Below are 13,549 nucleotides of genomic sequence, written 5' to 3'. Positions count from 1 at the left end.
CTGCTGCCAATTTAGTGTTCAGGGACCTTCATCTTTCAAATGTTCCCTGCTTCCCCAGGTGGCTTTATCACAAGATTTTAGTGGAACACAGCGTTCCTGCGCCTCATCCAACTGAGGGCCAACTTGTTACAGTATGGGGACATTTTCTGTCTCTGAGTGAAGCTTTTGGCATTGGTGGGAGAGCAGTAATTGCTTAGTTTTTTTCTGTTGCTGTTGGGTTGTTTTTTTTTTTTTTTTTTTCAAAATGGAGGCGTAGCCATGGGAGAAGTTACAGTGGGTGGGGGCGAGTGTGCGGTAGAGGTAAATTGCCATAGTAACAATGGATTGTCCACCAAGGATTCCTGGGCAAACACAGGCATACGCTTTAAACAGCGACTGAGGACCTTCGCCAGAATCCCCGCTTGTTCAAACAAAACCATGCTGGCACGGAGAATGCTGGCGCTTTAAACATAAATTACAAGGTCTCTGATTGTCGTGTCATGTCCCCAATTCTCTGCGAGAGGAGGCTGCCTGGGTAAAGAATAGCGTATTCAAAGAGATTCAAAAGAGTAGGCACACACATGCACACACCCTGACAAAAAGCTTATAAAACACACACGGGAAGCAAAGGGGAGGGGTGGGAGGTTGTTGCGTGCTAAGCACATTTGCGTTGACATCAAACAATCACCCGCAATTGGCTTCATGGGGCAAAGTAATCGCCGCTGTTCAAACATTTGCCGCAGCGCCCTCTGAATTCCAATGGCAGTCAAACAGCGAGTCGTCTCAAGAGCGTCCGGCTGGGGATCTCCACGACACACACTTAAATGTCACCCGAGTAGGCGCTTAGCTGCTTGTCGAAGCCGTCGCCAGCCCGCCCTGCCGTCATCACAGCATAGCTCTGATAGGCTTCTTCATTCACTTAAGTTCTAGGGGAAGTCGTCTAGGCAGATTAAACATGATGAGTCGGATGTAAAGGGAAATCCAGTGGTAGGAAAATGTGCTTAAGAAGCTTGGTTTACTATTAGTCTAATCATTTTACTGCCCCCGGACATGTCAATTTGATTGATGTCATTTCCTTTCTCTCAATCCCAGATCTCATCAACTTGAACAAAACAACAAATGTAACAACATTCCCTTCCCGTCTACCCTCCCTCAAGGCATTTCTCACTACTGAATCCACTCTCTAATTTACAACAGTGTCCCAAGTGTTGCATGGGACCAACTGCGAGCAAATGAAGCATGTCAAAGACCAGTATTTTAGCCTTGATTACAGCAGACCACCAACAACTCCTTTCCCTCCGTCTATGATTGCAGCAAACACAGCAAAGTGGTATTGTTCCAGTGCCAGGGTTTACCCACTCATTCTCAATCCAAAATGGCTGGTGTGCTCTTTCCCGGTGGCCAGGTTGATTTACTGCTCGTTGCTAAGGACTTTGTTGCTGGGGAGAGAGAGGGGGGAAAAAACAAGGAAGAAAACTCCCTCTCCTGAGATGGTGCAAAGAGTAAAAGGTGATATCAAAGCTAAATCCCAAACTAGTGGGCAAGATGCTGCAAATCCACCGCCTGCAGCTGAATAAATGTCTGGAGTTATTCAATCCATCAGAAAATTTGTCTGTTGAGAACCGGAATTAGAGAATCTCTGATTCATCGTAGGTTCCGACAGACAAGCTACGGCTAATACACAGCATCAGTCTGACCCGTTGCCTACAGCTTGTAAAACAAAGTACAGTTGCATGGGGGGCCGCAAAGGGGCTCTTTTGGCAGCTTATATCTGAAGCGCTTTGCTTTGCACGCAAACTATTTTTTACAAGTATGTTATTTAATGTTGTATTACAGGTAAGAAAATATAAGCATCAATATATATATAATATATTAATAATACAAAAAATAATAGTAGGAGTTCACAAGATTGGGTCTACGGAAACAAGACAGGACAAGATTTTAACACTACTTTTAAGAAAAGTACAATGAAAAAATATAAAAAAAATAGCTGACAATATATTGCAATTAACTAATTTAATTTCTACTACATTACACTCTTCTGCATTCTGTGTGTATGCGCCCCCGCCTCCACCCAATGAGACAAAAGTGCTCACTCTGCAATGCAAAGCAATGCACAGAGTGAACTCTCTTTCTGGCTGAGACAAGGAAAAGAGACACACATTCACATGACAGTGTGGATTAAGTTAACAAGCTCATTTTCAGTAATTGTGTGATTAACTGATTTGTTTATTTTTGTCCCAGGCCAAGTGCCCATGAGATCTTGTCACGATTATCATGATATCTCGTGACGAGAGATGTTGTGACACCTCTAAATAATACTGTTGCTCTGTTTGTAGCACCTTGCAAGTCGGCTTTGAGACCTTCATTCTTCAGGAATAGTTTCACACTCTCTCAAGTGCTTGCTTTGCTAATTAATGTTGCGTCTCCAGAGTTTAGGCTTTAAATTTAAAATCATAGCACCACAGCTAACATAGATCAGGTTGGTCAGGGAGCTCGAGAGTGACATCATGGCGTCCTCCCAGACTGTGTATAGTGATGTGCTTTCTTCCTTTCAATTGAGGCATTGCTCATGCCTTCAGGCTGCTTCTGCACGTGTGCACGTGTGCAGAGTATATATAATGACCAGACACAGATACTAATATGATGAACCGCATTTCTAGGGTAAACACACAACACACACACACGTTCACATTCTCATGCAGGATATTGAAACCCTCTCAGGCATGTCGTCTGGTGTGCAGGATGATGGAGAGGCTTTGCCGTGGCGGCCCCTCACAGGATACACTCTGATACTGTACAACCTACACACACTGTATCACACTCTAACACACGCAAGCGACGATTATTCGTGCAGATTTGATGGATGGTTTCTGAGCGTGGTACCTCCTGTTTCATACACACATAATCTCATTTTGGGGCCACAACCAAAAGAGGGGTAATAGAAGCAGACTGTTCTGTTCCTCTCTTTCCTGCATCGAGTCATAGCCATGATGCTCTGCTTCTTAGGTAGCATTTACAGCATGGCTGCAGATGGTTCATAAAAGCTTTAGGATGCATTATTTACAGTATCTGAGACAGATCCAGTACTTCTTAATATTTGTGATATTTTACATAACAAAGGAAGCAAATCAAAGTCAAAAGGAGACATATTACACAGGAACAGGTGCATGCCTGTCATATAGTCCTAGGAAAACCAATGTGAACCTGAACCCAGGGTGAACGTTGAACCTGTTTTTAATACAGTATGCTCCAATAACCTTGGTATAGTGTGGAGGGGGATTCCTTTTTCCCACCCCTTCAAAGTCACTTTCACAACAAATGTTGCCTTGCTAGTCAGAAAGTCTCGCTATTATTATTATGCTGAAGAGAACCTACAACTTAAAGGCAAACCTTTGGACTTGCTCGCCACATTGGGTTAAGAAAATTCCAATTCCAGCATTGCTACGCCTTTCCACAGTTTTCTGTTTTCTATACTCCTCGATTTAAATGGTTTTCAGAAAAAAAATATTGTTTAATTGATACATGCTTCTTTCTAAGGTATGTTGTTTGAGTGTTAAGTTCCTGTGTGATGACTTTAATGCTGTCTGCAAGATTAAACTGTGAGTCAGTCCTGTTACCTCACAATTTTCCACAACATGCCATTTTATGATGTGGACACATGCGGCATGTGCACCGAAATTGGTGATATATACTATACTATATACATCACCCACTTCATTGGCACAATCATTGGAGGAACTGAGGTGATGGTGGACTTATTGGCTCGTAATGGCTGCTAAAAAATTATATAAAGTGGATAAGTATTTTGAAAAGGTTAAGAATGACCCCCAAGAAAGTAAAGTGCAAGACCAAAAACCAACACGGCATATCATTTAAAATGAGTTAGGCTGCTGGGCCAACTTCATTATATTGCAACTGTGGATTTTAATCAAACGAATTAGGCAGCCAACTGAGAGTTTTGGCAAGCTGTTGTTTTTCAAGCCATGTTGTTCCTATGTGCACTTTTCTGATGTGTGATATGCCCACTTGCTGACAGCGACCGTGTTTCTATTTTGTTCATGTTGCTTTACTTCACTAAATAAATACGAGTACTGTTGCTGCACGCTTGTTGTTTATTTATTTATCTGGGTGTTTTGGCCTTTTTTCTTTGGGGTGGAAAAAGTCACAAATGAGATATGTTTATTTTCAGGGATCCCCATTGGCTGTGACCACCTCAAAAAATTTTACAGTATTTTTATAAATAAGACATCCAGAATCTCTGTGCATGTTGTCCCTGTGTGAGCGTGGGTTTTCCCCGGGTACTCCGGTTTCCTCCCACATTCCCAAACCATGTTAGGTTAATTGGCGACTCCAAATTGTCCACAGGTAGGAATGTGAGTGTGAATGATTGTTTGTCAAAATGTGCCCTGCGATTGGCTGGCGACCAGTCCAGGGTGTACCCCGCCTCTCACACCAAGTCAGCTGGGATAGGCTCCAGCATAGCCCCCGACTCTAATGAAAATAAGCTGTATAAAAAATGGATGGGTGGATGGAAGACATCCAAAACGTACATTAATAAATTATTTGAATAAAGGATTTAAAATATGGACTGTAAATTATAAAACATTGAACATCCCCATAATATATGTGAGCATCCCTTCTTGTTTATTTCAAGCAACATAAAGCAACAACACAGCAAAACGGTGAAAAAACAGGAAAACACAAAGCCCGAGGTAAAAAAACACCCATAAAATATGAAATATCACTTTTCTGCAGAACTCTGCCGTAGAACGCTTGCTTCTTTGACCTTGTCCATCACATCAGCTCAAGCTGCTCTGTACACAGACCCCTCAAAACACCGTCTTCCTGGAGCTGCTGCAGTAATTTAACAATAGCATTGTATATCCGATTGTTGGTAAATCCTACTATAGATTTGATGTTACTTTTTTTTAAAGTTTGGAATAAAACGTCCACCCTCGGCCATCTCTGTGTGGAATTTGCATGTTCTCCCCGTGCATGCGTGGGTTTTCTCCGGGTACTCCGGTTTCCTCCCACATTCCAAAAACATGCTAGGTTAATTGGCGACTCCAAATTGTCCATAGGTATGAATGTGAGTGTGAATGGTTGTTTGTCTATATGTGCCTTGTGATTGGCTGGCGGCCAGTCCAGGGTGTACCCCTGCGCCCCCCGCGACACTTGTGAGAATACGTGGTAGAAAATGAATGAATGTTTAATTTAGTGTAGTTTGCCTGTCACCGATGTCACCAATTGTTGATTAGCTTGTAATTTAATTAGAGACTAGTTTAGGACCTGTCCAAAACAAATGAACAAAAAGTCGATATACTCAATAAAAAGTCCATATATTATCAAAAACTTTGCAGAGTAAATAAAAGTGTCTTCTTCACCTGTCCACTCCTCTTCATAAACAAGTTCACTTAGCAATGACAAGCTCTTCAGCTGGCTGCCAGAGCAAAGGGTGGCACTTAGGGTAAATTATGGATCAACATGTCCACCTTTCACGTCTCTTTTTTTTCATTTCCACGAAGGCCGACTTTGACAAGACGGCTGGTGCTGGAGAGGCTTTAAATCGCAGCCTACTGACAAGGGGCCAGGGACCCTTCTGACTGTTGCCTTGACATCCTGGACCCATGTAAGCACAGCTGACAGAGGGTGATTCATTTGATTCATCACATGGATCTCTCCACAGTGGGGAATAAAGATGGAGAGGCAGTAACACAAATATAAGTAAACAGAATCCTCTGAGAATCCAGAACAAATAAATACACTCGGCAAAAAAACAAAATCCAACCTGTTTGAATCAGCATCAAGAGAACACAATGCCTGAGGCCTTTTGTACCACACAACAAAATAGCCACACTACAATGAGCTTGACTCTGCCAGACATTTTTGCAATTTTGATGAGGTACAGTGTCACAATGAACAGAGCACCACTGTTTTAGCCCATTAGTCACACAAACAAGCCTCACGGAGGATCTGTGTTGTGATGCAGCGCGTCAACAGACAACTATTCCCCTGAGTTGGACCGCAGCGGAGCTTAAGTGATGTTCCTATCTAGCTGGTCTGAGCTCCTACAGTCGATACAAGAGGATGGGTGAGAGGAAGCAGCAGGGCTAGCGTAGCACATCATAGACCCTGGGAGCCTTGTAAAAGTCAATTTGCTGTACAAACTCCCGCTAACAATTGCTGAGGATAAACAAGTCTGCAATATGGCCGCCGCACAATAGCTGAGAGTGGCACAGGAAAGCTGCAGATATGAATCTGCTTTATCCTGCCAAGCTCCGTCTAACGTGATCACTGCCGACTATGAAATGAAATTCCATATTTGATGACAGCAAATTGAAAGAAGTGTCGGCGGAAAGGTGGCATCCTCGACACCGACACTCGCAATCAGCAGCGTGCGGGGCAATCAAGGTGGCGCAGGGCTTGAATTTCCTATCTGTCTCCACCCTCCTCTCTGTGTCTCTCAGCATCTTTCTTATCATGACAGATGTCGAGTGTTGCAGCTTCTTCGCCTCCTTAAATCACAAGTGTTTTTCTTATGAGAGAAACTTGAGCACATTTATCACAGGCAGAGAAGAGGGCCGTGAGGAAAGCTGAAGCTTTGTTTTCCATCATTAAAAAAAATCCCTTATTAATATGGGGGATATCATCCCATTATGCAAGGGAAATATACAACAAACTGATAGGATCGTCTATAGAATCAGTTAACATTGCTGCCTTTCTATCAGGTAATTCTCAGCCTCGGCTTAGTAATTGCTTCCGAGCAAATCTATTCCAATCACCAAATTATTGTCAAAATTGCTGCCTGCTGCACTTTCATGAGCACTACTGGGCTCTGTTAGCGCTTCCATTTTCCTCTCAGCACATAAACAAAAGCCCGGGAAAGCATTGATTGAATTTATCTATAATAGATCCAAAAGTAGTTCTATCAACTTCACCTCAGCTGGTGGTACGGCACAGCCATCGAGGATAAACACTGATAATAATATGCTCATCGAAAAACAGTACTGTCTCCTCATTTCTCACATACCTGTCTTCAATTGCATGGGGAGGAGGACTTGCTCACTAATAACTGCCTTATTGGACTCCACCAGTGAAAGGCTTGCAGATAAAATCGTTTGAGGGTCGTGGGAAATTGAAGGAGAATTGCAGGATATTTAAAGTACTTAGTTTTAATGATAGAACTGTGAAAATTGAATGTTGTCTTTGTTTCTTCTTGCAATTTGTGACAAGATGTTGTTAGCTTTGACAATTTACATTTCTGAAATTGTGCATTGTTGTACTGTGTTTCCTTTTGGCTGTTTAGATGCTGGAGTTTTGTGCATCGACAAGACAAATGACGCCGCAGGCAAAATACCACATTTCCATATTGGTTTTCTGAAAACCTGTGTCTATGTTTGCATGGCTACAAACACCGATCAGGTGAGGCTCATTTGCATGCAGGATGAAGGTCCACCCATACAAATGAAACACGGTCCAGCTCAGCTTGGCTCATATTACAGGCAGGATGGCAAGATTTGGGAAGGTGAACACTGGGTTAAAAGGCAATGTCCGGCTCTGCTGCTGGACCCCGAGGCAAGAATACAGTTATAATCGCCTGGACCGAGGCTTTGCTCTCCCTCAGGGGCTTGGCTACGTGAGCGGAGAATACAAGCTGCTGAGGATCACCGCTGATTAAAAGTGATCCACATGGGCACGAGGCTCTTTGAAGAGCAATGATAAAACAAAAGCTGATGGCCTTTGCTAATTTGATGGCTAAGTGATTTAAATCCTCGCCACATTAAGGCTGCGCTGAATTATTTTCTGGCACAGGGAAGAATGGAAACTACAACCGCCAAGAATAATAAAGTTAAGTGTTCTGTGGAATACATACACTAGTCAGCGGGCAGGTATGTAAAAGAAAATGTGTTATTTCATCAGCTGGCGTGGTGGGGAAATGTCCTGAATATTTTTTTCCCCTCTCACAGCTGGCTCATCTTAATGACTGTTTAAATGTCAGCTCTTCAAAAATGAAAGCACAATAAAGTCCTTCAGTTGCCTGGTTACCTGCTAAGACAGGTTGCCTTAGTGATTACTGTAATATTAGGAGGACAAGGAGGCAGAAAAAAGGCAATCCGATACCTCGGAGGTTATACTGAATGGTCAGTATTATTCCACGTCTCCCTCCCTAGTGTGGTGCCCTTGCGGGAACAGTAGTGGTCTTTCTCTGTAGCGCTAACAGGGCCGTCTTTCTTGTGCTTGTGCTCTTCCCACAGAGAACTTGAACCCATACAAGGACCAACTTCAGGCACAATTAACAGCACACCTGCAACTCTCTATTCTAATAGTGATAACATGACGTCATGACTTTCGACTTTAAAATCATTAGTCTATCAAGACAACAGGCAGGTAAGCACTTTGTGTACAATATGGTCAGGGCTGATGAAGCTCAGTATCACACACAATGCATGAAACATAAAACAGCGTTTATGTGCAGGATAAAAAAAAAACTATATACTAAGTGGTGAGCACAGTGACACACAATACATGTGGCGAATGGAGTACCCTTTTAATTATGCAGGAGACATCCAAAAGCAACAGCGCTCCTCATCCTCTGGGGAGTAGCACGGCAAATAGACCATATTAGAAGCTGCGTGTGAAACACTAAAGTATTGGGATGAGAGGGAGCGGCAGGATGATGGATGGATGGATGGATAAATGGATAGATGGATAGATGGATAGATAGATAGATAGATAGATAGATAGATAGATAGATAGATAGATAGATAGATAGATAGATAGATAGATAGATAGAAGCATAAAAATTAAAGCTGTCCAATCGCATACGAATGAAGCATTATTTTAAGGATGCTGCACCATCGCTTGTCAAGCCTCTATGTTCTTCTGCCTCACCAATACAGGAGGGAGCTAAGACTTGCTGGAGGGCAGAAAGAAGAAAGAAAGATAAGCGAGTAGCAGAAAGTAAGACACAATATGGGAGGTGACGTCAAAGAAAATAAGAAAAATCTAATCTCTGTGCCAGGTCAGTGAATTGAAACAGAGCACGCAGTGGAAAGGAATGCAAGCATGACCCGATGGCCAGATGTTCCCACTTAAGATTGTACAATCCTAACAAAGCATGACTGTTCATCTACCTGTCTCCCCTTTTGTTTGCTCCCTTCTCCCAAGACGAAAAGGCAGCCTTGTCAGAGGTGGAGTGCATGGGCCCCACCATCCTCCGCCTCTGGGATGAATTAACCGCAAAACCCAAGCCTTATGCGAACTGTCTGCAACACTCTGACACACATTAGCAGCGACTAAAAAAAAGTTTGGTGTTGGGGCGAGTGGTAAAAAAAACCTCCTCAATGAACTAATCTGAACCATTACTCTCTCTGTCAATATCACATGTGAATGGCACTCCAAACCAAAACAGATCAATACTGCTAACTTGACACACATTAGCACCATAAAGGCAACACGACTACTGAGACTAGCCCTGTCAGAACGCATTAGGCTAGACAAAACACTAAGAGCAGGAAACAGAATACATTTAAGAGTGGTGGTGGGAAAATAAAAAGAACATGGAGACAGTTTTTCTTACCTGTTTGTTGTACTTGTTGATGGTCTGACTGCTGTAGTCGGAGCAGTGGTCCGATCCCAGCGAAATGTTATCTCCGGTGCCAACAAATGTATTGGCCGGGGGAAGGTCCTGAACCGCCTGGTGCTTTTTGCCAGCCGTTGGGGACTGCGGGTGAAGCTGGACGGTGGGGAGCGGCGAGCTGGACTTGTAGTGTCGGGCCAGATCAGGGCTGCCAGGCCCTCCGTTGACCGAGCGGTAGCGGCCCATGCCGGGACTGTCCGACAGCTTCTCGTTCACGCCATCATACCGCTGGCCGTTGGGTTTAGAGGCCTCTACTGTGACGATGCTGCTGTAGAGCGGCTGTTTGGACTTCGGTTTCTTCTTGTCCTTCTTGGGCTTCTTGGACTTGTCGTGCTGCTGCGGCGTGAAGAAATCTTCGTGGTCCTTCTTGCCGGCCTCATAGCCATTCTTGTTCTTTGGCCGGCAGTAGCGGGCCATGACAACCACCAGAATAATGAGAATGACTGTCATAATTCCTGAGACGACTCCAATGACAATGCTCAGACGTTGTTTGCTGAGGTCGTAATTGGGGTCACCGGCGATGTTTGTATTGAGAGACGTGCTCAGGCTCTTTGTCACCTGCGCCTCCACCACAGTGGAATTGGAAAGAGTCTCATTAACATAGACATGAACAAGCGTTGTGGTGCTCTGGGAAGGTTGCCCACTGTCATTCACCTGGACCACGAGCCGGTGCAGTCCATAGTGCTTCTGCTCCAGCTTCCCCACCAGTGAAATGACACCAGTGCCCCCATCAATCTCAAACAGCTTGAAGGGGTTCCCGCCAATAATACTGTAGTTGAGGTCTGCGTTGATGCCAGTGTCTGTGTCGGTGGCTATAACTGTCCTCACTACTGTTCTGATGTTGCTGGAGGGTGGGAGAAGAGTGTAGGAGCTGTTTATTGGGAAGGTGACAGTCGGTGCGTTGTCATTATCATCCATAACAAACAGTGACACAGTGGCAGTGGCTGACCTGGGCGGGTCGCCTCCATCCACTGCTTTCACACGGAATGTGTATGTGGTTTTCTGCTCCCTATCGAAGGAAAGTGTTGAGAAAATAGTCCCAGTGTCATTTTCAATGGAAAAGATGTCTTCCTCCTCCTCAATAAAAAGACTCATTTGTGCATTTTGGCCTTTATCTACATCAATGACTGTAACCATGCCTACTGGGCTGTTTGGCTCGAGGTTCTCTTTGACATAGAAGGTAAATACATCTTGCATGAACTTTGGTTCATTGTCATTTTTGTCTGCCACAAGGACGACCACTGTTGCGGAACCCTGTAGGGTGTTTATGCCCTTATCTTTGGCTATCACTTTAAATTCGTAGCGCTCAGTTTGCTCTCGATCCAAGATGGTGTTTACTCGGATGTCTCCACTGTCTGCATCAATAGAGAAAATCCCATTTACAGAGGAGTCGAGGGAATAGGATAGTTCAGCGTTCTTCGCACTGTCTGCATCAATGGCTGCCACTGTCGTCACCCTCTCGCCAGGAGCGTTGTTCTCTGGGAATGACACCTCGACTACATTGAGGTTAAAGATGGGAGCGTTGTCATTTGTGTCGCCCACTTTGACCATCAGAGAGTTATTACTGGCCAGACTAGGGCTTCCTGAGTCCACAGCCACGATGACCACGTTGTATTCCTGCATGGCCTCATAGTCCAATGGCGCTGATGTATGGAGGAAGTATTTCTTTTTGTTCTGCTCGCCCTCCATCTCGCTGGCTGGCTTAAGTTGGAAGGGCACATCGCCCACCACTGTGCAGGTCACAATGCCGTTCTCACCTTGGTCACGATCTGATACCTGAACGAGGGCGATGGGCGTGTCCACCACTACATCCTCAGCCACATTGGCAACACCATCTTTCAGGAAAATACGTCCAATTTTACGTATCTCGATGGCGGGGACATTGTCATTCTCGTCCTTGATGTTGAGCACCACTGTTGCCTTGTCCATTTTTGGAGGTTGGCCTCGGTCACGGGCCATTACTGTGAACCTCAGCTGGCTCACTTCTTCACGGTCGATGCGGTGCAATACACTGAGCCACCCCGTGCTCTCATCCAACCTCAGCAGCCTCCTCACGGACTCTGTGGCTGCCCCGAACACGTACTCTATTTGACCATTCACCCCCACGTCTGCGTCGGCTGCCTTGAGCTGCAAGATGGGGGTGCCGGGGGAGCTGTTCTCCAGTAGGTCAGCCTCATACACGCTCTTCTCAAACCGGGGGCTGTTGTCATTCACATCAGTGATCATCACCCGCAGGATGGCCTGCGAGGACCGGGGAGGATCACCTCCATCCCTCACACGCAATGTGAGCTCATAGGAGTCTCTCTGTTCCCGATCAAGCGCCCCCTTGATGATGAGCTGGGGCTGCTTCTCACCATCAGTGGTGTCTGCAACTTGCAGCTCAAAGACACTACTCCTACTTGCGCCCTCCTCAAATCTCCTCTTCCCAGAGTAAGAATCCCCGGTGCGCCTTGAGTTCTCCCCGTTGTCCTGAATGAGCTCATACCTCTCTATTCCATTCCTGCCAAAATCTCTGTCTGTGGCTGTGGGCAGCAAATAAAGGGTTCCAATGGGTCTGTTTTCCTCCACAGACAGAGTCAGGACAGGTGAAGGGAAAGATGGAGTGTTATCATTTATATCTAGAATGATGACTTTTCCCTCAAAGAGATCAACCCAGCTCTGGGCCGGACCGATCACCGATACCTCAAAATCTATAAAGCACTCATTCTCATCAAATATCATTTGGCACTGTTGGAGTTTTTCACGATCTATCCGTCTCTCGTTGGTGGTGAGCTCACCTGTGATGTTGTCTATTTTGAAAAAATCAGAGCCTGATTCAAGCGTGAAAGTCACCTCACCGGACCCGGCAACTATGCCCAGGTCTGCGGCCACGTTGCCCACCCTCACGTCCGGGGGTCCCTCCTCTGCTAAACGGTACCGGAGCACTTGCTTGGCAGCGGGCTGATGCACGAACTGTAGAATGAGCATGCAATAGTACAAATAGTCCACTGCACCAGTAGTCCTCATTGTTCCCTTCTGAAAGTGTCCACAAAAATACAATACTGATTAAAAAAAATCACTCACTGGTGGTGTGAATGCTGGAATAAAATGCTGCTTTCAGGAGGAGAGGAGCGTCAAGTGTGAGACTTCTACATCGCTCTTGCTGCAGTGGATGGCAGCAAGTTTCCCACCCCCCTCTCTCTCCTCTTATGAATTTAAATGACGCCTCAGTGCTACTTGTAAAAAAAAAATCTCTCAACGTGAGCCACAATGTAATTTTCATGCGCGTAAAAAGCGCCAGCAGAAAGTACAAGCAGTCCACATCGTCTCTTGTCACTCACGTTTTCTCTCTCTGCAGACGCCTTCTTTTTCCCGTTTTTGACAATATATCCTCTTTGCCGTGATATGCCCACGCAAGTCACACACTCCAATGTGGAAGAAAGAGAGCCAATTCTGCTCTCATCCTGCAAGTCACTTTGGTGAGCAACGCGCACGTTAGTTCTCTTTTCCTCCTGCCACGCAGCTCCACTCAACGATCTTTGCGAGGAAAAACAAAACCAACAAACATTACAAAGAGTAAATCCTTTGTGTGAGGGGAGTTTTTAGAAAGGGTTGGTTTGATCCTTCAGTGGATGCAGCAACCTGTCCCCTCACCTACAGGCGTGCGTTGGCAGCCTCTCTCTGCAGCACAGAGAGAGGGACGTACAAATGATATTCTACTCTCTCTCTCTCCCTCTCTCTCTCTTTCTCGCTCGCTCACTCTCTTTCTCTCCCCGACTCCTCCATCAACACCCTCTCCCCGGTAAACGTGTACTTGGGTCAGGCGTCTTGGTCCGTGTCCGTGTCAGACCATGTGTAGGAAAGCTCTGATAGGACTCCTCTCAATCTCATACAGATGGCCTTTTGCCATATCTTTTTTCCACTACCGATGCAGTGCAACTATATCTT

At 45.1% G+C, this 13,549-nt stretch overlaps 1 protein-coding gene across 6 annotated transcripts in view; it reads right to left on the bottom strand.

Moving 5' to 3' along the window:
• pcdh7b (protocadherin 7b) overlaps positions 1-13,307 on the bottom strand; it is an 87,209-nt gene extending 73,902 nt beyond the window's left edge. For 3 of the 6 annotated variants that reach the window (XM_058065670.2, XM_058065673.2, XM_058065674.2), the window contains exon 1: positions 9,563-13,305. In XM_058065670.2, the coding sequence (XP_057921653.2) occupies positions 9,563-12,628 (3,066 nt within the window). In that variant the 5' untranslated portion in view covers positions 12,629-13,305. Of the gene's footprint in view, positions 1-9,562 lie in introns of all 6 variants that reach the window. The other 3 variants (XM_058065671.2, XM_058065676.2, XM_058065672.2) reach the window with 2 other exon arrangements.
• Positions 13,308-13,549: the final 242 nt, after the last annotated feature.

This window comes from Doryrhamphus excisus, linkage group LG2 (assembly GCF_037039965.1).
Source record: "Doryrhamphus excisus strain RoL-2023G ecotype Guam linkage group LG2, RoL_Dexc_Guam_v1.1, whole genome shotgun sequence".
Lineage (NCBI taxonomy): Eukaryota > Metazoa > Chordata > Actinopteri > Syngnathiformes > Syngnathidae > Doryrhamphus > Doryrhamphus excisus.
This window is presented reverse-complemented; position numbering and strand designations above follow the sequence as displayed.